Below are 26,232 nucleotides of genomic sequence, written 5' to 3' on the forward strand. Positions count from 1 at the left end.
CAGTCTTTAAAAGTAGATTAACAAGTCAGACCTGTATTTTAGTTACACCGTATTTTCAAATTGCCAGAAGGTATTTCCTTATACATAGTATAAAAAAGAATAGTCATGATATTATATATAGATCCATGTATAAATACATATAAAAATATTGAACTTTACATTTAAATGTTAATTATATTAAATTAACATTGTATGTTAATTTAAAAAAAAGAAAGAAAATGAAAAAAGCAGCTATAAACCAGAAGAAAATCTGATAAAGGATTTGTATTGAGATATATACAGAATTTTCAAAACTTAACAATTTAAAACAAACAACTCAATAAAAATGAGTAAGACTTAAACACCTCACCAAAGAAAATATATGCACAGTAAATAGCACAAAAAATGCTCAACATTATTAATCAATGGGGAAAAGCAAATTAAATCCATAAACATTCACCTCCTATCTGATCCAGCCACTCTTTGATAATTACCCAAGAAAAAAGGAAATATATGTCCATAAAAAGACTTGTACACAAATATTCACAGCCGTTTTATTTGTAATAGCCAAGATGTGAAAATCAAAAGTACATTAATCAAATGGAAAAAAAAATACAAAAAAAAAAAAAGTACATTAATCAAGAGATAAACAGTGGTATGGTAATATCCACACAATGGAATACTATCAAGCAATAAAAAGGAGTGAACTATCAATATATGAAACAAAATGGAGGAATTGCAAAATAATTATGCTGAGTCAAAGAAGCCAGAAAAATAATAAGAGTATATATTGTATGATTCCATTAATATAAAACTCTAGAAAATGCCATCTATAGTGATGGAAAGCAGATCAGTAATTGCTTGGGTACAAGAAATGGGGAGGGAGGGAGAATTAGAGTCAGAGTCAAGAGGAAATTATGGGCTGAAGGATATATTCAATATTTTAATTGTAATGGATTCACTGAAATATACACACATAAAAACTTATCAAACTGTATACTTTAAGGGGCGCCTGGGTGGCTCAGTGGGTTAAAGCCTCTGCCTTGTGCTCAGGTCATGATCTCAGGGTCCTGGGATATACAGTAAGTCCTGCATCAGGCTCCCTGCTCAGCGGGAGGCCTGCTTCTAACTCTCCCACTCCCCCAGCTTGTGTTCCCTCTCTCACTATCTCTCTGACAAATAAATAAATAAAATCTTTAAAAGAAAAAAAAAAAAAAGAATCTCACTCTACTTAGCTTAATATTACACAAGGGTTTACCATAAAAATAATCAAAATGTGTAGAGAAGACTATTAATGGAGCCTAAAATTTTTGTCATTAAAATTTTCTTCGAATGGAATGAAATGGCACATGATCTGTAAGTACATTCCCATACAGGCAGGCCATTAGCCTGTAAAGCCAAAAAAGTGCAGGTTAAATCAATGGTTTCCAACTTGTTCCAATGGCAAAGCATTTGGAAGTCACAGTGCTCCTAGCAGAATATGAAAGTATTAATAGACTAATGTTACATCATAGAAGGCAGAAGTAATATTACTAAAAATGACTATAAAAGTGAAAACTACAGGCACATACATACCTGTAAGAGAAAACAAATAGTATCATAACTCTTTTTCCTGTAAAACCTATCTCTTGTTCATTTGTTTTACCATCTTCCATTACTCATTAGTAAGCAAACAGCAGCAGTCACCACATCACAGACTTAAGAAAAACTTATGAGTTAAAAATAAAATTGAGGGGCACCTGGATGGCTCAGTGGGTTAAGCCTCTGCCTTCAGCTCAGGTCATGATCTCAGGGTCCTGGGATCGAGCCCCGCATCGGGCTCTGTGCTCAGTGGGGAGCCTGCTTCTCCCCTCTCTCTCTGCCTGCCTCTCTGCCTACTTGTGATCTCTCTCTCTCTGTCAAATAAATAAATAAAATCTTTTAAAAAAAATAAAATAAAATTGAAATTGAAAAAAACTAATATTGGCTTCCCCCCCCTGTGAACTGGGAAAGATCACTATTCTAAATATGCTTTATTCAAAGTTTAAGTTTCCCTGGGCTAAGTACCCACTTCCTTTAGCATACTACCAAAACTACCACATGTACTCTTTCTTAAAGAACATCTGCCACAGGATCGCCTGGGTGGCTCAGTTGGTTAAGCATCTGTCTTCAGCTTTGGTCATGACCCCAGGGTCCTGGGATGAGTCCTGTATCAGGCTCCCTGCTCAGCGGAGAGTCGGCTTCTGCCTCTACCCTTTCCACCTGTTCATGATCTCTCTCTCTCTCAAATAAATAAAACCATTTTAAAAAAGAAGAAAAAATACTAAAAGGCAACAATACCTTATTTCACTCAAGAGAAAAAATTCAAAGCAAGTTTTCACACCTATTTTTCTATCTTACAATTAGAATTCAGAAGTGAGATGGCTGTCATGTGACATGTATTAACACATTCATTTGACTTTGTCTCAAATAAGATAAATATGATGAGGCTGGTTGGCTTGACAATTAAAACTAACTTTACCAATTTAGTTATGTGGTGGATAGTTTACATTAAATTAATGAGTGTGGTAGGCAGAATTCTGAGGTGGCCCCTAGGATTCCCACCCCTTGATGTACATGCTCTGTGTACTCCTCTTGAGTGTGGGCAGGAATTGTGAATATGATGGGATATCACTCCTATGATCAAGTTACCATATAAGGCAAAAGTGAGAAAGGTCCCTAATCAGTTGACTTGGTGTTAACAGAAAGATTATCATCCTAGGTAGGCCTGATCCAAATCAGGTGAGTCCTTTTAAAGCAGGTCTAGAAGTATGAGATAAGAAATAGCTGCAGATGCATTCCTGTTGGCCTTGAAGAAGCAAACTGACATGTTATAGGGAGGGTCATATGGCAAGGAATGGCAGCAGTCTTCTAGGAAATAAGGGTCTCAGACCTACATCTGTAAGGAAATGACTTCTGCCAATAACTACAGGAGTCTGGAAGAGGACCCCAAGCCTCCGATGAGACTGCAGCCCCATATAAAACCTTGACTAAGACCCTAAGTAGAGAACCCAGCTAAACTGTGCCTAGACTTTTAATTTACAGAAATTGTGAGACAATAAATTTGTGTTGTACTAAGCCCCTAAAGCTTGTAATAATTTGTTAAACAGCAACAGAAAATGAATACAATGAACTAGATATACAGCTCTAAGGATTCAATGAAAATATGTTTAAGAACATATACAGTAAAATACATGTTATTCATTAATATCATCACAGCTAAAGTGTATTGAAGTTAATACTGTTTTCATTTTCCCAATCTTTCCTGGATATATGGAACTAAACAAAGTATCTCTAAGCAAAAAGTAACAGTTATAATTATTAGTCTTTTGGCAAATCCTGGAAAAGCTAGAAAATGAAAAAGTGAATAGCTCTGAAGACCAGGTAACAAATCATTCTGCAAGTCAGGTGGTTTCCAACTTTTTACTTGAGACAAAATTGCAGGAGAACATAAATAAGTTACTGACTGATATATTACTAAGACTCTTTTTGACAGATAACAATATAATTTTGTCATATAATTTGAAGAAAGTTTAAAAAATGAGCTTGATTGCCTTAAATTTTTCTTCTATTTGTGTTAACAAGGGTTCTCGGGGCTTGTATCTACAGAAGGGTAACAGGAATAGAACTGATGCTGAACTATGATTCACAGTTCAACAAGAGCAAGACCCTATCTCGTTCTGGCAATAACAGTCACCCATGAAACATGAACTAATTTAAAAACAAGGTAGAGAGCTACACAGATGTCACTGGATAATGCATATTCAATAAAGTTTTATAATTACTAATTTTTCAAAATCCATGACATGTATGTTCTTTTGCTCAACCATATCCTAATAGCAATTAACCCTAAAAGAAAGAGTTTTTTAAAAGATTTTATTTATTTATTTATCTATCTATCTATCTGGGAGAGAGAAGAGAGTAACCGCATGAGAGGGAAAGCATGAGTGGGGGGTGGTGAGGGAGGTACAGGAGGGAGAGGGACAGAGAGTCTGATGTGGGACTCAATCCCAGGAAAACAAATGAGCAAAAGGAATAAAAAGAGTGAAACCAAGAAGCAGATTTTTTTTTAATTGTATTTATTTATTTGACAGAAAGAGACAGCACAAGTAGGAGCAGCAGGCAGAGGGAGAGGGGGAAGCAGTCTCCCTTGTTGAGCCGGAACCCTGACTCAGGGCTCGATTCCATGACCCCAGGATCATGACCTGAGCCAAATGCAAACAGTTAACCAACTGAGCCACTCAGGTTCCCCAAGAAACATTCTTAATTACAGAGAACAAACTGATGGTTACCAGAGGGGAGGAAGGTGGAAGGGATGGGTGATACAGGGGATTGGGATTAAGGAGTACACTTCTCATGATGAGCATGGGATTATGTATGGAATTGTTGAATTACTATACTGTACACCTGAAACTAACATAACCTGAGAACTGGAATTAAAATAAAAACATTTTTTTAAAAAGCACTTTGCATGTTTATTTTAAAAGGATCAATGGTGGGGGCCCCTGGGTGGCTTAGTTGGTTAAGTGGCTGTCTTTGGCTCAGGTCATGATCCCAGAGTTCTGGGATCCAGCCCTGAGTTGGGCTCTCTGCTCATCAGGGAGTCTGCTTCTCCCTCTGACCCTCCCCCTTCTTGTGCTCTCTCTCTCTCAAAAAAATAAAATCTTAAAAATAAAAATAAAAGACTGATAGAAGTATTTAATTGTAAAACATGAGTATTTAGAACACATACAAAATTATACCTCCTTCAACTATTTGAACTTGAACAATTTGAACAATTAAAAACTTATTTTGGGGACACACAGCCAAAAAAACTAAAAAAAAAAAAAACAAAAAAACACAACAAACCTCTAATTTAGGAAAAAGAATCAATACTCAATGTTGATGAGATTTGAACCTTCTGTGAGAAGGAAGGGAAGGTGACGGATGATTAGGTTTCTGGCTTGAAAACTGAGTGTATCACTTATACTAGAGGTTTTGGACAATGGTAATAAGTTTGGATTGGGTTATGTTGTGAACATCTACAGAGGAATGCCCAAGAAGCAGGGCATATAGTGGTTTTAAATAGGCTCCAAGAGGAGTTTTCCTCAAGATGATGTTTTTCTGAAGACTTAAAGAAGGTACGAGGACCAGTCATGTTTTTAATCTGCAGGAAGGTTGTTAAAGGCAGAAGAAACAGCAAGTACAAAAGCTCTGCGATTAGAATATGTCTACACATTAGAATGTGTCTGTGAGTACAAGGAAGCCACTGCAGGGAAGAAACAGAGCAAAAAAGGGAGAGAAATATATGAAGTCAGAGATGTAAAGGCAACAGGCAGCATCAGAATGTAGTAACCCATTGAGAGGACTTACTAGACTTTTATTCTGAGAAGCAATGAGAGTTTTGAACAATGGAATGAATGACAAGGTTTCACTTATCTCTGCCACGTTGAGAAAAGACTGAACAGGGCAAGGGCAGAAGAGAGACCAGTTACAGGCTATTTTAACATTCCAAGAGATCAGTGATGGCTTGGTCCCAGGTGGCAGAAGTGGAAGAGTAAGAAATGGTGGTTGAGTATAGTTACAGTTTTTAAAGTAGAGCTAAACAATTTGCTGACAGATTACACAAATTAGGAAAGGCAGGATTCAAGAATAACTCCAGATTTTTATTTGGAGCAACTAGAAGGATGCTGAAGCTGGCCATTTACTGATACAGGACACACTACAAAAGCAGCACGTTTTGGGGGGGAAGAGAAGGAGCTCAGTGTTGGTTGAGATGTAGAAGTATCAAGAAAGGAGTTGGTTACCCAACCTAGGGAGAGAGTTCTGAGCCAGAAATAAAAAAATATGGAAATCATCAGATACAGATGACGTGCTAAGCCATGAGGCTGGATGGTATCTACAAATGACTGTAAATAAAAATATAAGTCCAAAAACTAAGCACTGAGGAGGTCAGGATAATGTAGTTTGGGAAGAGGAGCAAGACTCGACGAAGGAGAGGACCGAAAAGTAAGAGCCAGAGGGAGAAAACCTGCAGAGGTTGGTGTCCTGGAAGCCAAACAAGGAAAGGATTTCAAAAAAGAGGAGGAGTTCAACTGCCAAATGCCGCTAATGGGTAGGTTAAGAAAGAATTAGAAAGTGCTATGTAAGTAAGAGATAATGTTTGAATTTACAAAGTGATTTAAAGAAGAAAACAGGGAGAATGAAAACTTTATTTGCAAGAGACAATACTAGTGCTCCCATCTAGATCTTGATGTTATTTTGTGTTGCTTCATTTCTACACATTAAAATGTGAAGTGTGTAACAGTTACACCTTTCAAAGTCTTTCTACTATCATAAGTTCTCACGTAAAAGAAGATAAGAGTTTTAGGTTGTTAATTTTTAACGTGACTACATGAGATAATGCTAAATCCATTAGTTCCATTAAAATTCCTTCCTGATTCAAACAGGCCGGCTAACAGACAATATAATCAAACTACTGTTCCCCTGAAAGAGAGGCCATGGTTAATATAAAAGACATACACTTGATTTATATCAAGTGGTAACACAGGTAATGCTTTGGATAGTCAGCATAAAACACTTTAATGGAATATTATTGCTCCAAATATACCATACCAAAATTAAACTGAAAATAGAGGACGGCTACTAAATCATGGCTGACAGGGAGCTAAATGCAGCAAGTTAAAATGCATTCCTAATGCTCATCCAGTTCTGGCTGAACCCCTTGGGTCAGTTTGGGTCATTATTAGTTTGGAATAATTCCAAATGACTCCCTGGAGTTCTACTGTTTTAGTCAGTGGCTTTAGGAAATCCAGAACAGGCCTGACGTCACAAAAAAAATCATAGGATATCCTATCCATTTCTAGCTTTCAGCTGGAGTGATATTTTAAAAAAGCAGTTTTGATCAAGTAAATCTAATTATTTTGTTACATAAATAACACTACAGGGCTTCCTACTCTCAAGTAGAAACCTCTTAACCTGGTCTACCAACCAGCTTTTTCTTTTCACTTGGTCTTAGTTCTTTAAAACAATTCACCTTTCCATCTTTCCCTCAACCTCAAATCCTTTCTCCCCGCTTTCTTTGTCTTGTTAATTCCTATTGATCTTGCAGATAATTGTTCTTTATTGTCTGTCCTTCTCAGGCCTCTCCCACACAGACACTTAGATTGGAAGCTTTAGGAGAGTAGGGGTCTTACTACACAACTTCAGTATCAACCCTAGTACAGGACACCCATGAGGCACTCAATAAATATTTGAATATATCCTCCAGAACTCAGCACAAACGTTACCTCCCTAGAAAACCCTCCTTAACCCTCTTGTGTTGGTGACACCAATTTTATTTTCTCAAAGCACCCTATACTTTTCTTTTGGGCCCCAGAAAGATCCAGAGCAGTCTTCTAAAATGGCTCCAAGAGAGAGTACAAAGGCAGAAACACCAGAATCTTTCAGAGTTCTCAAAAGCATTTCTAAACCAAAACCTCCTACCTTTCTCTTTCTTGCCACAGACTGCTATTTAATTAACCAGACATTGTCTCGTAGCTCTTATATTTTAGACAGGTATCTAAGAGCAAACCGTAATGTTTGGGGTGAGGAGTTCATATTTAACCTGAATTAAAGTCAGGCACAATTCAACCACTTCTTTCTAACTCTATGACACTTTTAACTACAGATAGAAAGGCAACAGACATTTTCTTTTCCACATTTAGCATGGTTAAGAACACCCAAAAGAAAAGACATCTACAAGGGAAACAACACGGACTAAAAAAGTCTGATAAATTTATTTTAAGGCATGTTTTCCATATGTAGAATGCTAACACTGATTTTTTCAGCATACAATCAATAGCGCATACCAAAGGCATTTCAAAGACACAGGTAAAAAGTTGCATTTACAAGTATATCCCACACTCTTTTTTTTCTCCCAAGTAATATGATAGCTTCAGTGTTCTTGGGGAGTAGTGGTGAAGGCACTTATGTTTCTGGCTCTTTTAGGGAAGATACATAATTCAGCAGTAATGTTAACAATCCATGTATTATCCATTAGTAATGTTATTTCCCTCAGCTTGACCCTTTGTAGTTCTTTATGTATTTAAATACTATACCTGAAGTAGTTTTAAAAGTTTAAAAAAACAACAAAAAGTTAAAGAACAAAAACAAAACAAAAATGTAAAGAACACATTTCTATTTCCAAAATTATTTTCCCAGAAATCTATTTTTCAATGTTCGTGTTTCTATTTAGTGAAACAAATATTTAATGTTGGCTTAAAAAATCCCCTGTGGTTTCAGGGTCAACAATGGTGACTTCACCATGTAATCTGATTTGCATAAAAATTAGCCAAAACTTGAAAATATGCAAGAGAGATTACTAGGTATCTTTCAGTACAATGCTGTGCTCAAATCTCTGAATACTGTCTATTGACTGGGCTATTTTACAAATCTGTGAAATTAACATTGAGATTTTTATCTGGTACAGATGAAAATAATTTCACATCAGTGGAAAATACAATCCAAAACTGTTTATGTTCCTATAGGATATTAACTAATTTTGTATCTAACCCAACAATCTTAATATTCCCTTATTAAATCGTCTATAAATACCTACCTCCTAAAATTTTCACATGAAGTAGCTTTAACATTAACTTGTGAGTTCCCCTATTAGGTAATAAGTTGAATCAAAATCACTGATACACGTTCATATATATTTGCATGAGCCATGATTTTACCTTTCAGAAAAGTATACTTTAAGTTTCAGAGGTTCCACCAAGATGCCCAAATAGAATCTGATAGAGCCAATTAAACTATACTGCTCTTTTCACACACACATACAGATATTCCCTATATAACTCTAAGCTCCTAATTGCTAGCAATCTCATTTATATAAACCCAAACCAAAAGGTTTAGAATGTTCAGTGTAGATGGTAAACAGTTAATTAAGAGCATGGCTTTTATTCATCTTTATTTCATCTTAGTTCCAGCATGGTGCCAGATACCTAAAATGTGTTCAATAAATATTAATATCAATTAAACGTCAATTAAAAAAACACAGGGATAAATATAGAGGAAAAAATTTTAAAAGTTAAAAGAAGTATTCCACATGTTCAATGAGGAAAAAGCCAACTGGAGGAGAAAAATCCTAGTAGACCAATACTACCACTACAACTAATCCTAGTAGTCTGTAACTATCTGTTAGCTAGAGGAAGGAAGCAAGCCAAGTTCTTAAGTAAAAACAGAACCTTCCTCGAAATGGCAGGATTTCTCATTGTACAAAGGTATGGCTAGCAGGTACATACCAGAATGTAACACATCCTACAAATGAAGAGTGAACCTTGAGCTCCTCCTGAGCAGTAAGGCATGCCGGCACCATAAACCTGCATGTTGCAATACCACAAATACCCAAATACCACAAAACTGGACATAATCCAGTTATTAACACCAAAAATTTTCCAAAAATATGAAAGATGTATTCCACAGGAATATATCTCAATTCTGTAATAACAGTAAATTAATGAATTAAATGGAAATTGCTTTTTTGAATTGAGTTCACCGCAAAAGACCAAATTTTCTTAGATGTATTTATTCCATAAACAAAGGATCTATGAGAACTGTGGTACAAGACAGTACAGATCTATAAGACACTCGAATTCCAGGTAAAAAGAACAGCATATAAAGGCAAATTAACAGTCTCAAAGCAATGGACTAGGATATTGTTCTGGCTTTGTTTCCACCCTAACCTGAAGAAGTAAATCTGTCTCTGTTCATGCAGGATTATTAAGGTCAAAGCTACCTATGAAATAAATTATGCAACACACACTCAAATGCTATTTGCTACCAGAAAGGACCAGTAGGTAGATACCTGCATCCCACTGCCAGAAATACATGCCTACCTAATAACTACACTCACCTTCTGCTGAGTGCAATTACTCACAAAAGAATCAATAACTATCTGAGCATATCCCCCTTTACTTTTTAACTCCAGGCAGAGTTCATTGTCACTACTCAGTACACTTGCAGTTCTTTCCCCCTTCTTGTAGAATCAGGCTGCCTAAGGAAGTAAAGTAAATTAACTTCAACACCTCGTATACCAGTGAAATGATAACCGCCCCTTAGTTACCTCCACCACCAAGTTCTCAAAAAAGACATGACTTGGGGTTTGGCCCAAGGAAGGCAGTATCTCCTTGTAAGAATTATGGAAACGATGGAAAATCTGAAACTCCAAATGCATGAGGAAAATGTTCTCACCTTTAAAATCTACCTCTTCATTTGCAGAAATCTGTTATTTGAAGATTTATTTTCCAAGTGCAGTCTTTCAAATTACTGTTTATTTTTTTATTTAAAATTTATTGTTATTTTGCACAAAATGCAGACAGTACTAACCCCCTGCATCAATGGCAATGGAAGCCCATGTTCAGCAGGCACGATGGCTAATCCTGCAGTCTTTAAATTTGTCTTGACCTTACAAAAAGGTTTATTATAAAAATGATAGTATGATTATTATCTAAATTCACAAACGGAGATCACATCACTTACAAGAAAGATGCACCCAGGCTATACACCCAAACTTGACAGGTTATTTTATGAGATGCACCTTTTTTGCCCCCCCCCCCCCTTAAAATGATTCCAAGGTCTCTGCACCCAGTGAAAAAACACCAAATTTTCCAGGCGAAATCTCTTGTAAACGGATAGGACACCTTTCGCAGGAAGTGAGGGAAGCACTTTAAATTTCCCTCAAGAACTGTAAAAGGAGTATTAGGGCCCGCTGACATTTCACACGTGAAACACAACCATGTTACAAAAAAGCACCGCCTCGTGAGTGGACACCCTTGACAAGCAAACTGCCTAGGGGAACACCCCCAAAGAACCTGATTAAAGGTAATTACCGGGACTGGAAATGAACTTTTGTTTTAGAAACTATGTAAACACCAGCGAGACTTTCTCTTGCCCTAATCCAGCCTGAGGACAACAAATTGGCCAACGGCGGAAGTTGCCTGACGAAATGACTGCAACATGAAATCCATTTTTATGATCATAACAAAACCTTCCTTCCGGGGCCAGGCAAAAACTTGAGAAAACCTCCTTTGGGATGCAACAGGCAATTCTGAACCCCCCACAGCCAGCCACTGAGCAAGAGCTCGCCCGCAGGACCCGAGCACTGGGAGGACGTGCAGTTCCCCGCTAGAAGCTCGCAGGGGCCGGAGCCGGGCAACCCCCAACCCTCCCTCGCCCCCCTCCCCCGCCTCCCGCCGCCAGCCGCCGGGCTCAGCCGACGCTCCGCGGCCCTCCCGGCACCTCCCTCGGCCCCCGCGGCCGCCCGGGCACCAGCACTGACCTTCCGCAGGGCCGAGACCAGCAGTCCCCGCCATTTCGGACTGTTCTCTTCGCTGAAGAACTCGTAGGGCTGCGGCGCCTGCTGCATGGCCCCGGTGGCAGCGCCTCCACATCAGGGGCGGCCCGCGGACTGAGCTGGGCCGGGCGGGTGGCCTGACAGGCAGGGCGCGGGCCGCCTCGCCTAGCCGGCCGCCGCCGCCACCGCCGCCGCCGCCGCCGCCGCCTCCCGCCCGGGCCGCAGCTACGGCCGAGGCGGCTCGGGGGCGGCGCCGGCGGGTGGGCGGGGGCTCCGGGGGCGGTTTCCTCGGCCCCGGCGGCCTCTCGCGCAGCGTCGGCAAAGGAAGCGCGGCGGCCGGAGAGCCCGGGCGACCCCCCAGCTGCGACCGAGGCGGCGGCCTCCTGTCCCGGCGGCGCTGGCCCGCTTCTTGGGGAGCTCCTCCTCCTTTGTCTGGGTTCGCAACCCGCGCGGGGCACGGCTGACCTCGCCCTCGCCACAACTCCCGCTACGGCCGCGGCTGGCGGAGAGCGGCGGCGGCAACTCGTCTCCTCATTGCCTCATCCCCGCCCTCCCAACAGGCAACGCCGCCCGGCCCGCCCGAGTCACCTCCGGAGGGCTCTGGGGACCGAGCGGGCGTGCGCGTTGGGAAAGCAAGCCACACTCTGGCACGCAGAGCGTTGGCCACTGCTACCGCCCCCGTAGCAGCCGCGCACAGCACCCCGAGGCCGCAGCCGAGCTCCCGGCTCCAGCAGTCGCCGCTCGGCCCGCCCCCTGGGCCCGGCGCTCATTATCCTGGGTCGCGGGAGAAGCCCCGCATGGAGCATGCGCGCCGCGGAGCTTGGCAGAGGCGCCGGCGGGTCGCTGGGTTGCAGAGGCGCGGGGGCCGGCGATGGGAGTCGGACTGAGTTGGGGACTTCCTGGGGGCCTGTTCCAGACAGACCACCCAAATGACTGTGTTTTACACAAACGCTTCCTTCACTCGACCTTCCCAAAACGATCCTGATTCGGTGCCACTCTGAGTCCCACTACTACAGTCATGAGAAGCAGTTCAGGATGGGGAGGAAAGGGGACATTCGGCCGGACTCGATGTTTGACGTGTGCTCTCCACGGCTGTTGGGTATATAGGAAGTAGTTAACTATTTCATCAAGTGATATTTTGAGGAGTTAGGAATGTGAGACGGGCCCTCAGCACACAGTGGGGTCAGCCACCAGCAGCAAGGAAGGGAAAGGAAGAGCACGGTGAAAAAACGACTGTACCTTTCATCAGTAACTCAACAATTGTCCTTTCCCAAAACACACACCAATTTGTCATTTGGCAAAATCAGAATGACAGGGCTGGAAAACTCATTTTTCTAACCCAAGTATTCACTGAATCACGAATTTCTTCAATACGTCCACATTCCCATGTACTTGGCATAAAAAGATAGCGAAATGCTTTCATTTCTCCAATTTTCAGTCAGTGATGGCAAAGACCGGTTTATACAAACTGTCTTTACTATCTCTTCTCTTCCGGGACTCCAGCTGTATACTACTAGGCTGTCAAACTGCTAGACTGTGCTTGTATTACAGAGTGAAGTTGTTAGTGGAAGTTTCATTCTTGGCCAAGGATATTGGAAACCACCTCTGAGCCAAATCTGGCCTGAAGACACATTCTGTTTATCTAGGTCTATATTTAAATTTTAAAATTGTTAACATTTTAAAATAAAGAGATTTTTATATAAAAATGGATTTCCATTCTCTTGACAAAAATCTCACAACACTGGGCCCTGCTGCCTGATTATTCCTGCAAAGGAATAATCAGCAGGCAGTGGGTAGTGGCTGCCCTCTTTAGAAAAGTATGCCATCCCATTTCCAGTTGGCTATACTCCCTACCTGGCACTCTCCACCCTTTTATGTAACCTGCCTAGTATCTACAGGCTTCTGAGTTGTGATGTCTAAGCTAGGCAAACAGAAATGTGATCTACGTGCATGTGGGGGATAATCCAAGAATGACACCTGTAAAAATCCCAATGAGACAAATGGGCCATCCAGAATAAAATGTTGGATCCATACCCCACACTCCATACTAGGATAAATTGCAGAAGTGTCAAAGACTTAAATGTAAAAAATTAAAACCATAAAATAATTTGTAACTTCAGAATACGAAAGACCTTTCTACTATGAAATAAAATGTAGAAGACTGAAAAACCCATTTTTAAAAATGAATGGAAAAAAAATCACAAGGTAAGTCAAGAGGCAGGTGACAAACAGAAAAAAATATTTGCAACTCATTTCTAAATAGTTGATTTTCTTAATAGCTAAAAGGGTTCCTACAGGGGCACCTGGGTCACTCAGAAAGTTAAGCATCTGACTCTTGATCTCAGCTCAGATCTCAATCTCAGGTCATGAGTTCAAGCCTTGTGTAGGTTCCATATGGGGCCTACTTCAAATAAATAAATAAATAAACAAACAAACAAATAAATAGTTCCTACAAATTAGTAAGACCAAAACTTGAGGGGGGAAAAGGATAAAATATATGAGAAAACAGTTCACAGAAAAGGAAATGTAAATGTCTCTTAAATATATTGAACATGGGGACACCTGGGTGGCTCAGTCAGTTAGGTGTCTGCCTTTTGCTTAGGTCATGATCCCAGAGTCCTGGGATTGAGACCCACTTGGGGCTCCTTGCTGAGGAGGGAGCCTGCTTCACCTTCTCCCTCTCCCTTGCCTGTTGCTCCCCTTGCTTATGCTCTCCTTCTCTGTCAAATAAATCTTTTTTAAAAATTTCCAACCCCGGGGGCACCTGGGTGGCTCAGTGGGTTAAGCTGCTGCCTTCGGCTCAGGTCATGATTTCAGGGTCCTGGGATCGAGCCCCACATCAGGCTCTCTGCTCTGCAGGGAGCCTGCTTCCCCCTCTCTCTCTGTCTGCTGCTCTACTTGTGATCTCTCTCTCTTTCTGTGTCAAATAAATAAAATATTAAAAAAAAAAAATTTCCAACCCCGTTATAAACACTTGCTTGAAGTGTTAAAAAAAAAAAAAATGGACATATTGGAGGTGCCTGGCTGGCCATCAGTAGAGGCTGAGACTCTTGATCTCAAGCTTGTGAGTTTGAGTCCCACGTTGGTGTAGAGATTACTTAAAATCTTTTTTAAAAAATATAAGTATTGGGGGTGCATGGGTGGCTCAGTGGGTTAAGCTCTGCCTCTGGCTCAGGTCATATTCCCAGGGTCCTGGGATCAAGCTCCACCAGCAGGGAGCTCTCTGCTCAGCAGGGAGCCTGTTTTTCCCTTTCCCTCTGCCTCTCCCCCTGCTCTCTCTCTCAAATAAATAAAATCTTTTAAATAAAAAAAAGGAAGTATTAAACACATACAATACTCGATCATAAATCTGAGTTAAAATGAATATGCTATATTAATTATTTGATAAATAGTAATTTTATCTTTTTAGAACTTAGAATGGCTTTGGGGAGATAACTTGAATAATCTAAGCACATCTCAAATTTTCAAAGGCAGGATAATGTGCCACTAATATTCTCCCACTGAAAGGCATTTTCAAGAAGGACTTACTCAACATTTCTCCCATTTACTCTCTCCTACTTCCTTAATTTATTTAAAGCTACAAGTGCTGCCAGTCAGAAGCAAACCAAAGCAATGCCACAGGAAACAATATATGTCATTGTCACTCACTTTCATGGTTTGTTGTTGTAGCTAACTCTGGTCCTGTTACAGTCCACCTGCTGAAAAGAAGTTAGAGCAGGCTCTCAGACAGATCATTTGCCCTATAACCCTTATGGGAAGCTTATGCCCAGAAACTCAACCCCATAAGAGAGAACAGACCAGATTGTCTTCCTAAGAGAAAATAATTATTTATGAAACTCCAATTTGATTTATTGCCCCCTCACCTCCTGCAAAGCATTGTGTGTTTATATGTTACATACATATTCTGCTATGGAACGGAAACAATGTTCCTTGGTGCTCTGGGGTACGAAGAGGACACTGAGGTCAGCCACATATTGCCACCATTACCAAATGGAAAGCCATTTTCGTAAGTGGGGAAGTGCTCTACTTTTTACCTAAAATATAAACCTCATTTTTGTATTATACACGAATATAGTTTTTTCATTTTTTTAAGATTGGCTGCTACTTAGAGCTATGATAGTTCATGTTTCACACACCAAACATTTACTTGAATCAGAGTTTTTATGAAACTAAAAATTACCTTCACAACACTAAGGCTCATTAAAATATTTTAATATTAATTTACATTCTTCTTCTTTCAGAAGTACACAAAACTTTTAAATAGCATATCAGTATTACACAACAAACCCAATTAATATAAATATAAAATGTTTTACAAACATAATTACCTAAACATTCACTTTCAATAATTTTTTCACTTGTATTTTTTGGGGGTATAATAAAGACCCAAATGGAATAGGGGTTGCTTTCATTAGGATAGTTATTTTTGTAACTTCAGTTTTTCACAGCTTAGTATTTGCAATCTCACTGTTTATGAAATAGAGAATTGTAAAATTTTCCATCTCTTAATAGTCTTGTAATGGAACAGAAAAATATTCTGTGTGTCACATTTCTTGGAGGAATCAGTTGTTATGAAGAACCATTAGAGCTGGTTTTTTCTGTGAGTGGTTTCTGAATGCTTTCAAAACTCTCATCCCAACTGTCAAATAATTGCCTTGTCTATACCTGGGATGTGCTACTTCTTGAACATGAGCTGGTGATACAGCCTTTCAAATTAATGGTTGAGGTAGCTCAAACAATGTAATCACTGAGGCTTGAAGTGAAAAGGAAGAAAACAGAAGTTTTTCCTATCAGTCAAAATGCACATCCTTACTTATCTATCACATAGATTTGGAAAGATAAGAGGAAAGAAAGAAGAGTGGAAGATTAATCCTGAGAGAGCATATATATGAGGGAATGAATGAAAATGTCTCACCTACATGATGGTTCTGTAATAAAAGTTTTCCCAATCGATAGGTGGCCATAAATTCATTTATATTTCTATTTTCCAACTTTCTGAACTGCAAGAATCATTTCAACAGACACCACACACATATATACAATATACAGTACCGACACTGGGCCAATAATTTGAAATACTCATGAAGTACACAAGAATGTAAGGCACTTTTGCGGTTTACAAAAGTGAATGCCTCAAAGTTAGGTTATTTCCCCCAAATGAAGAGATAGCCTCAAAAAAGTTCACAGGATCCCTGAAAACCAAGTAGGCATGAATAATTAGTGATCTTGGCCAGTGTTTGAGAAACTTAGTATGACTGAAACCAGAGATATAGAGGTAAATAATTTTTAAAATTACAGAGTTCTGTATATCAGTGTTAGGATCCTAAAACTGCTCTCATAAAAACCTATCAGTTCTAAATCCTAAGTTCTTTTTTCTCAACCACAAAAGACTATAAAGAGTCAGCAAGATCCACTCATAGTGTACTGCTGTTTGGATTTAGTGGTAATCCCACACTAAGTTATTAAAAGACTGGAAATAATAAAGACTTTACGTTTCTTTTGCAAAGTTATTTCTTACAAATATTATAGCTAGATAGAATCTTATTCAAACTACTTAAAAATGTGAAATTTCATATATTTTCTTTAAATCAAGAATTTTAAAATCCCAAATACAAATACTGTTGCTCCAAATAATGTGAGCTTTCCTATGACTCTTCAAAATTAAAAGGAGGTTTGCAACCTACAATATACTATATTTTCTTATTTAGCAGAGAATGAAAAGCTTAGAAATCATAAAACCAAAAAGTTAAGGGAATAATCAATTTTTTGTGACATCATTCCCAGAAATTCTAGAAAGCCAAATCTCTAGATCATGATTGGTGAGGACAGGTCAATAACAAAGGGATTCAGGACAGATACAACTGTACCTTGCTTCTTTATTCACAAAGTGAAAGAGGATGGACTTTAAAAAATTATTATTTCTATGTTACAGCATTCTAACAATTCAGTTGTTAGGATACCTAAAAGGAGATTTTCAAATCATTTTCCTTAAAGGATGCAATTAGTATATTCTTGTTGCTGAATATGGAAATTAAAATGCATACCTAGCTCCTTACATTATTTACAATTTAAATCTTTGTTGCACTTCATCTGCAATCATTCCAGAAATTGCAAGAGAAGAAGTAGCTGCAGGGGAAGGTGCATTTCTCACATGAAGAATGCGATTTCCAATATCCCCAATTCCTCCATCAAATACAAAATCTTCTACCAGATTTCCTTCTCTATCCAGGGCTTGGGCTCTTACTCCAGCTGGACCTCTGCAAAAGCAAGAGTGGTAGTCAACTGAAGAGATAGGACACTTTACAAAACAGTGGTTTCAAAGTATTCTTAAATCAATAAAGTCTTTATTCTTCTAAATGCACAATTACGCAGAAACCCAATAGGTTTGTGTTTAGCCAAAGGCTATCAGTTTGTAGCCTGTCAAATATATCCTTAGCCTGGAGCACGTTACATGTTACATGCCTGTCACGTAACAGTGTCAATAAATGCTTACCAAAGAATACACAAATATTTACTTATAAATATTTGTTTTTTGCCAAAGTAGCAGGTAAATCCACAATTAGAGCAGATAAATCCACAATTAGAACTGATGAATTAATTTGGATTTGTAAGATGAATTTATTATAAAATCAGTCAATGGGAATAAATAAGTCTCTTCTAATATAAAACAATAAAAATAGGAGTTATGTATGTCAGTTGCATTCCTAAATATCCACTACAGAATTTGATTTATTTCTGCATTTTTTTAAAGATTTTATTTATTTATTTGACAGAGAGATCACAAGTAGGCAGAGAGGCAGGCAGAAAGAGGTGGGAAAGCAGGCTCCCTGCTGAGCAGAGAGCCAGATGCAGGGCTCCATCCTAGGACCCTGAGATCATGACCTGAGCTGAAGGCAGAGGCTTAACCCACTGAGCCACCCAGGCACCCTGCATTTTGTTTTGATTGTAAATTAAAATTGATGGAGAGCAGTATCTGTAAATGCCAGCAAGTTGTTTTTTGTAGTTTGTTTTTATTTTCAACAGTTTAGCCTTCCCTATCAGAAATAGCCTTCAATTAAATGAGATGATAGGATGGGGCGCCTGGGTGGCTCAGTGGGTTGAAGCCTCTGCCTTTGGCTCAGGTCACGGCCCCAGGGTCCTGGGATGGAGCTCCATGTCCGGCCCTCTGCTCAGTGGCGAGCCTGCTTCCCCCCAAACCTCCCCTGCCTCTCTGCCTACTTGTGATTTCTGTCTGTCAAATAAATAAATAAATAATCTTTTTTAAAAAATGAGATGATAGGAAAAGCAAAAAATGAATTAACTTGGCAGCATGTTAATATGGTAAGAGCCCTTACAACTGAAAGTTTTGCTTTGTAACACTTGAGTTCCTAAATTAGTTTTTTTTTTTTAAAGATAGTTAAAACTGTTGCTGCGGGAAGGGGGGATTGGGAGAGGGGGAGGGGGGTTATCGACATTGGGGAGGGTATGTGCTATGGTGAGTGTTGTGAAGTGTGTAAACCTGGCAATTCACAGACCTGTACCCCTGGGGATAAAAATACATTATATGTTTATAAAAATATAAGAAATAAATAAAAGGGGCGCCTGGGTGGCTCAGTGGATTAAGCCGCTGCCTTCGGCTCAGGTCATGATCTCAGGGTCCTGGGATCGAGCCCCACATCGGGCTCTCTGCTCCGCAGGGAGCCTGCTTCCTCCTCTCTCTCTGCCTGCCTGTCTGTCTACTTGTGATCTCTCTCTCTGTCAAATAAATAAATAAAATCTTTAAAAAAAAAAAAAAAAAAAGAAAGAAAGAAAAAATTTAAAAAAATAGTTAAAACTGACAGATGAAATCTGAATAAAATATTTGTGAATCCAAAAGTACCTCCCTTATACAAGACTGAGCAAGGTTGTGTCATATATTGGATTCGTGTGCAACGCAGTGGCCACGAACGCCCAGTTCCTAAGGGTAAGACCTAAGGCAAGCCTGCCCATCATGGAATTAACTGGCTGCAGTTTGCCTGAGGCCTTCAGTCTGTTACAGATGAGCAAGCTAGACACCACTGTGGGGCTTTATGAGTCCTGAATTCTTACTGGGTTGCTGAAGATTCCATGTACAAATTCTCTGAGGTTATCCTCATTGATCCACTCCATAAAGCTATCAGAAGAAATTCTGACACCCAGTGGATCACCACACCACAAGCACAGGGAGAGGTGAGGGCTGATATTTGCAGGCCACCAGAGCCAAGAGCTGTGGCCTTAGAAAGGGTCACAAGTTCCAGCACACTATTAGAGAGTCTTGCTGTGCGGAATGGAAAAGACGTGATACTCTCCAGCTCCATTACTGCTAATAATATCTGTAAAATTCTTACCTAATAAACAGTTAGGGCAGTCATGTCCCTTAAAGTGTTCTTTGTCTGTTAAAATGAGTTGTCTGCAGATTGTTCCATGAATGCACTGGCAAAATTATGAAAGTTGAAGTGCAATAATGTTTGAAGACTATTAAGTGATGGTGTATTTTGTTTCTGATAAAGACTTTTGTCTTTGCTTTATCTTATTAGATAAACTGCTTTATATGCCAGTGTTTAAAATGCTATTTGGCATAAGAGGTATAAAATAAATTCTGTAAAAGTGGAATGCAGAAGCTAGCCATGTCGTTTGTTGGTACATGTAATGAAACCTACACTTCACTGGAGTGATGTAATGCTCTGCTGGTTTAGTCTCAAATGGCTGTTTTTAGAGGTCTGGTAAGAACAAGCTTTTTAAATGGGATTTTGCTTGGAAATGTGAAGAACATCCTAATCTTTTATCATGATCACAGGCAGAATAATAAAGCTAACCAGGGCCCACATTTTGAGGTTGAATCCACTATTCTACTTATATAATGGTTGCTTCTAAAAGAATAGATTAAAAGAATGCCACCATTTTTAGGAGAATTGAATAAAGCTGTTGTAAGAGGGTTCTCTCACAAACGAAAATAAATCCTGCTTAACCTAGAAACAAACAAAAAAAAATTACCTCCCTTGGAACTGTTCAGAAAATGGAGTTTGAAAACAGCTGTCTTAGAGGGTGCCTGGCTGGCTAAGTTGGAAAAGCAGGCAACTCTTTTTTTTTTTTTTTTTTAAGATTTTATTTATTTGACAGACAGAGATCACAAGTAGGCAGAGAGGCAGGCAGAGACAGAGAAGGAAGCAGGCTCCCCGCTGAGCAGAGAGCCCGATGCGGGGCTTGATCCCAGGACCTGAGCCGAAGGCAGAGGCTTTAACCCACTGAGCCACCCAGGCGCCCCTGCAGGCAACTCTTGATCCTGAGGTTGTGAGTTCAAGCCCCATGTTGGGCATAGAGCTTACTTAAAATAATAATTAAAAAGAAAGAAAGAAAGAAAGAAAATAGCTGTCTCAAACACACCATGAATACTCAAGAAATCAGGCAAAAATATTAAACATTTGGGATTCCGGGCCAACGAAGATAAGTACTTAGGAAGACAGAAAGAACACTATAAGAGCACTGCCCTCTAATGATATTAAGATAATGATCATAATAACTAATAACTATTATTTACTAAGTGCTTTCTCTGTGCTAGGAATGCTAATTCTCACAACAACTATAAAAGGCTGATAACAGGGGCGCCCAGGTGGCTCAGTGGGTTAAAGCCTCTGCCTTCGGCTCGGGTCATGGTCTCGGGGTCCTGGGATCGAGCCCGCATCAGGCTCTCTGCTCCGCGGGGAGCCTGCTTCCTCCTCTCTCTCTGCCTGCCTCTCTGCCTAGTTGTGGTTTCTTTCTGTCAAATAAATTTAAAAAAAAAAAAAAAAAAAGGCTGATAACATTTATATTTAACAGCAAAGAAGCACAGATTAAATAACTTGCCTGAAGTTACACCGCTATAACTGTTCCTTTGTAGAGAGGTAAATAAGAACTACAACAAGGGTGTAAGGTTCTATAATAAGTATAGATAATCTGCCCTATGGAAGCCTGCAGGGAATCTGGGCAGGGGGTTTTTGAGGTGTAAGGATTTCCAAGAAAGAATCAGATATTACACTTAGAACACAAAAAGAACCAGACTGAAGCTAACATTTCTTTGGGTAAGGACATAGATCAGCTGACACACTGTGTTAATCAGCCAGCATGTGCTCCATTTTATACATTCTGTACTTGTAGCTTATCTCAGATCATCAAAGCAGCACTTCTCTCCTTTTTTCCTGAACAATGCTGCTGTTGCTCTTAAGAGCATCCCTGGGAGGTTTCTTGTCCTGCTCCTTTTATCTGGCTGAAAGCCAACACATAGGGGACACACAGTGGCAGAACTAGTCATTGATTTTGAATGATCAAAATAAAACTTTCCTCTCTTACAGAGATTTAGTTAGTACATTCCCTTGACTTCCCCTTCTAAACAAATATAATACTGATGAACTGCAATTACAAATATGTCTATACTTAATTTACTTCTCTTACAAACACCAATTATCTTCTCAGTGTCCCCTCTAGCCCAAGTGTTCAAAGTGTAATCCAAAGTGTAAAAAACAATATGCAATATTGTTTTTCTAAGGATCTCTCTTGAGCTCAAACTAAAGTTAACTATTTAACAGGAAATGTTTAAACTACAAAATTCTTTGTGTGGCCTCTTCAGCACTTAAAGCAACTTCAGGGTTTTTCTTTGCATGACTACAAATAGGCATTCCCCACAGAACACCTCCTCTTGACATGAGCATTATAACTTGAAATTTCAGGTAAAATAAACCATGAATTTCCTGAGGGCCAACATCTTATACACCACCCCTACTTTATCCTCATGTCTAGATTTGTGCCTTGTACATACTAAGTACTCAGTAAGGCTAGAAACTTTATTTTTTAACTCCTAATTTTTTTAAAGATTTATTTATTTATTTGATAGAGACAGCGAGATAGAGAACACAAGCAGGGGGAGTGGGAAATGGAGAAGCAGCCTTCGTGCTGAGCAGGGAGCCTGACATGGGACTCAATGCCAGGACCCTGGGATCATGACCTAAGCCGAAAGCAGACACTTAATGACTGAGCCACCCAGGCGCCCCAACTTCTAATTAAAAAAAAAAAAAAAAAAGTAGGCACTATACCCAGTGTGGAGCCCCATGTGGGGCCAGAACCCATGATCCTAAGATCAAGACCTGAGCTGATATCAAAAGTTGGACACTTAACTGATTAAGCCACCCAGGTGCTCCTTAACTTCTAATTCTTTAAAATTTTATTTTAGTAGCTGAAAGAACAAGCTAGCGTATTTAATATTTGTGAATTCAGCTACATTGACCAGTTCAGTGCTATCTGTAGCCATGTATTTTGCTATATTTACAGCTAAATTTAATGGGAATGTAAACTCTAAACCCTTAAATATGTCTAGAAACAAAAGGCATTCCTTCATCTGAAGAGTGCTGTCTTTATTGCTTTACTGTTCTGTGGCAGGCATTATCCTGTGAGCTGGAAAAGAGCTATGAAAGGCTACAATTGACATCTTTGACCAGTTCCAAACAGGACAATTAAGTATTTTATAAAACTCACCATGGGATCTACTGTTAATCTAAAAATAGAAGTTCACATGAGCATATTGTATGGGGAAAGTAAACTACTCCACCTTAGTTTCCAAACATGAAGGACAGATATTTTTGTTACTAATACTCACCCTAAACGGACTGACAGGAAAACATGGTTTTTCTATGCCCAGTTTTTGAATTTTGTTGACAACTTGACTTGGGGATTAGAACTTTCTGAGCCTTTGTATATATTTTCTGAGGGCTTGAATAACACAAGCATTCTGTAATGGGAATTGTGGAGTCCTGCACATATTCAATCAAGTATTTTAATTGTGTTATTCAAATCTTCTAATGTTTTACCTGCTTGATCTATCTTCTACCAACAGACGGGTCTTAAAATCACCACAACTGTGGATTGGTTGATTTCTGCTTGCAGTTATGTCCACTTTTGTTCTATTTCATATCTCTGTTATTATACGCAACAAGTTTATAGTGACCTTCTTTATCGCTAATAATTTTTGCCTTAAAGTGTATTTTATCTAAAATGACTAGTACTCATCTTTCTTCTTTTTTTTTTTTTCCTTTCTAAGATTTTATTTATTGGGACACTTGGGTGGCTCAGTTGGTTAAATATCTGCCTTTGGCTCAGGTCATGATCCTAGGGTCTGGGAATTAACCCTCATCTGGGTCCTTGCTCAGTGGGGAGCCTGCTTCTCCCTCTGCCTGCTGCTCCTCCTGCTTGAGCTCTCTCTCTCTGACAAATAAATCTTTTAAAAAAAAAGAGACTTCCTGAGATCATGACCTGATCCGAAACCAAGAGCTGGACACTCAGTCAGTTGAGCCACCCTGGTGTCCCTACAAATCTTTCTTCTAATAAGCAATCTGCCTAGTACATAGATGAATTTTTTTAATCCAACATGACAATTTCTGTCTTAACTACTAAGTATACTTACATTTATTGTAATCACTGATGGTTTGATTTCTGCCATATTTTTCTATGCTATTTAACCTGATTTTTCTGGCTTTCGCAGCCACATGTATTTCAAGGGATTTTTATATTTTCTCTGGACTCTTGAGTATTTTGCAGTGTGAGGGTTGCCAAATTCTCTAGACTAGTTGTTCTCAACCAAGGGAGATTTTGCCCCCTAGAGGACGTTTGGCAATGTCTGGAGACATTTTTGGTTGTAACTAGTGCTGGCATTTAGTAGGTAAAGTCCAGAGACACTGCTAAACATTCCATAATGAACTGGACAGTCTCCCACAACAAAGAACTATTTGGACCAAAATTTCAATAGTGCCAAGATTGGGAAGCCTTGATCTAGATCACCTTAATTGTAGGAAAGTTTGGCTTTCACCTTTGCCTTTCACAATGACATATATAGTCTTTAACTATCACTCACCATGAAAACACCCTGCCTGAAAATTTACTCTAAAATTCCCCAAATAGTTCATTTTTTTTTAAATGAAATGTAGGAAAAAGAGGGGATCCTGGCATATTTGTCTTCATCTTTTCCACTCTTAAAGTACTAACAGATACTGTTAGTTAACTGTTAGATTACCATGTCAAAATTAATCACAGAAAAAATGAAAGGACTTCAGAGCTAAAATTAAGAACCTGAGAAATCATCACTTAACAATGAGAAATTTATATACCTAGGGGAGCCTGGGTGGCTCATTCGGTTAAGTGTCTGTCTTTGGCTCAGGTCATGGTCTCAGGGTGCTGGGATCCCTGTTTGGCAGGGAGCCTATTTCTCCCTCGCCCTCTGCCTCCACCCCCTGCTTTTGCTCTCTCTCTGTCTCGCTCTCAAATAAAATTTTTTTTAAAAGTAGAAATTTATATACCTACTACATGTATTTGACAGATTATAACTTTACATTCTAATCCAATGTTCACCAGTAAATTATTGCCCCAAACATTCTGGCTAAGCAGTAGGAAGTCAAGCTGGATGCCCTTCAGTGGCAATTTAAGGATACTCTCTTAACCTAAATATCCTACTAAAAGTGTAGCTTCAGTTCTTTTGACTATCTAAAACTGCTTAATATGCTTCTGCCTCAAAATTAATGACAGAGCACTTATGGTTTTACTACATTGAGCTGCAAGACAGGCAGGACTTGAGCTTCAAAATGTGGGAAAGTCAACTGATCTTATTTTATTATTATTATTTAATATTGCAGGCATATAACAAGGTACAGAGAATAACATAATAAACACCTATTTTTTTTCTTTCTTCCTCTTTTTTCTTTTTTACCAAACAGCTTAAGAAATAAAGCTCATAGATATGACAGAAGCCACCTATGGAACTCTGATCCCACCCCCTTCTCTCCCCAGAGGGAACCATTCTCTCGAATTAGATGCTTATTACTTCCATGCTTGTTACTATTTTCACATAATATATATAATCCATAAACTATATTTGGTATTGTTCAAACTGATATAAATGATATCAAACATATTTTCTTTTTTTTTAAGATTTTATTTATTTATTTGAAAGACAGAAATTACAAGTAGGCATAGAGGCAGGCAGAGAGAGAGAGGAGGAAGCAGGCTCCCCGCTGAGCAGAGAGCCTGATGCGGGGCTCGATCCCAGAACCCTGGGATCATGACCCGAGCCGAAGGCAGAGGCTTTAACCCACTGAGCCACTCAGGAGCCCCTCAAACATAATTTCTATAAATTCCTTTTTGCTACTGATAACTTCCTTCTTTTAACAGCTACAGGAATCAAGGGAAGGAGTGTATGGAATCGCTGAATGTGTCCAGCTTCTCTGTCTCCAAACAGAAATCCTCTGATTAGGTTGAATTTGTCCCTAAATGTACCTGTCTACAGAGCTGTGTGTCCTTTTCTACTACATGCTAATGAATCTGGAAAATGAAATTCACATTCTTACATCCATATATAGGAATACTCACCAAAACCCAATTCTACAACATAAAATCCACTGGTCTAAAGAGTTTTCCCCAGGCGTCTATGAAAGGGTGGTAATAGAATATGGGTAGTGAATTCACTGCAACTGCTCGTATACAGAATTCACTACATCCACCTATTGTGGGCCTTTTTGTTTTTGTTTTTTAATTTTATTTATTTATTTGAGAGACAGAGAGAGAGATTAAGAAAATGAGTCGGAGGAGGGGCAGAGGGAGAAGCAGACTCACTGCTGAACAGGAAGCACAATACAGGACTCGATCCCAGGACCCTGTGATCGTGACCTGAGCTGAAGGCAGATGTTTAACCAATTGAGCCACCCAGATACCCCCACCTATTGTGCTTTTTAAGGAATATTAATGGCAGTAAAAGATACCAGATTCGACCACTCTATTTTCAGATATAAAACAGAAGAAGATTGCTAAAGCAGACCACTGAAGACACATAAGCCTTTATTTATGGGTGCGTGAAAGAAAAGGAAGCCTAGATATTTTTATCCCTTCAATTTTAGGAGGTGAGTAGA

At 39.3% G+C, this 26,232-nt stretch overlaps 2 protein-coding genes across 4 annotated transcripts in view; both read right to left on the minus strand.

Annotated features, from left to right (window-relative positions):
• The window catches only part of SOS2 (SOS Ras/Rho guanine nucleotide exchange factor 2), a 76,190-nt gene extending 64,177 nt beyond the window's left edge, over positions 1-12,013 (minus strand). For 2 of the 3 annotated variants that reach the window (XM_046009045.1, XM_046009044.1), the window contains exon 1: positions 11,300-12,013. In XM_046009045.1, the coding sequence (XP_045865001.1) occupies positions 11,300-11,386 (87 nt within the window). In that variant the 5' untranslated portion in view covers positions 11,387-12,013. The remainder of the gene's footprint in view (positions 1-11,299) is intronic. The other variant, XM_046009046.1, reaches the window with a different exon arrangement.
• A 3,497-nt stretch (positions 12,014-15,510) lies between these two features.
• L2HGDH (L-2-hydroxyglutarate dehydrogenase) overlaps positions 15,511-26,232 on the minus strand; it is a 44,252-nt gene continuing 33,530 nt past the window's right edge. The window contains exon 10 of the mRNA XM_046010274.1: positions 15,511-17,571. Within this exon, the coding sequence (XP_045866230.1) occupies positions 17,376-17,571 (196 nt within the window). The 3' untranslated portion in view covers positions 15,511-17,375. The remainder of the gene's footprint in view (positions 17,572-26,232) is intronic.

This window comes from Meles meles, chromosome 6 (genome assembly GCF_922984935.1).
Source record: "Meles meles chromosome 6, mMelMel3.1 paternal haplotype, whole genome shotgun sequence".
Taxonomy (NCBI): Eukaryota; Metazoa; Chordata; class Mammalia; order Carnivora; family Mustelidae; genus Meles; species Meles meles.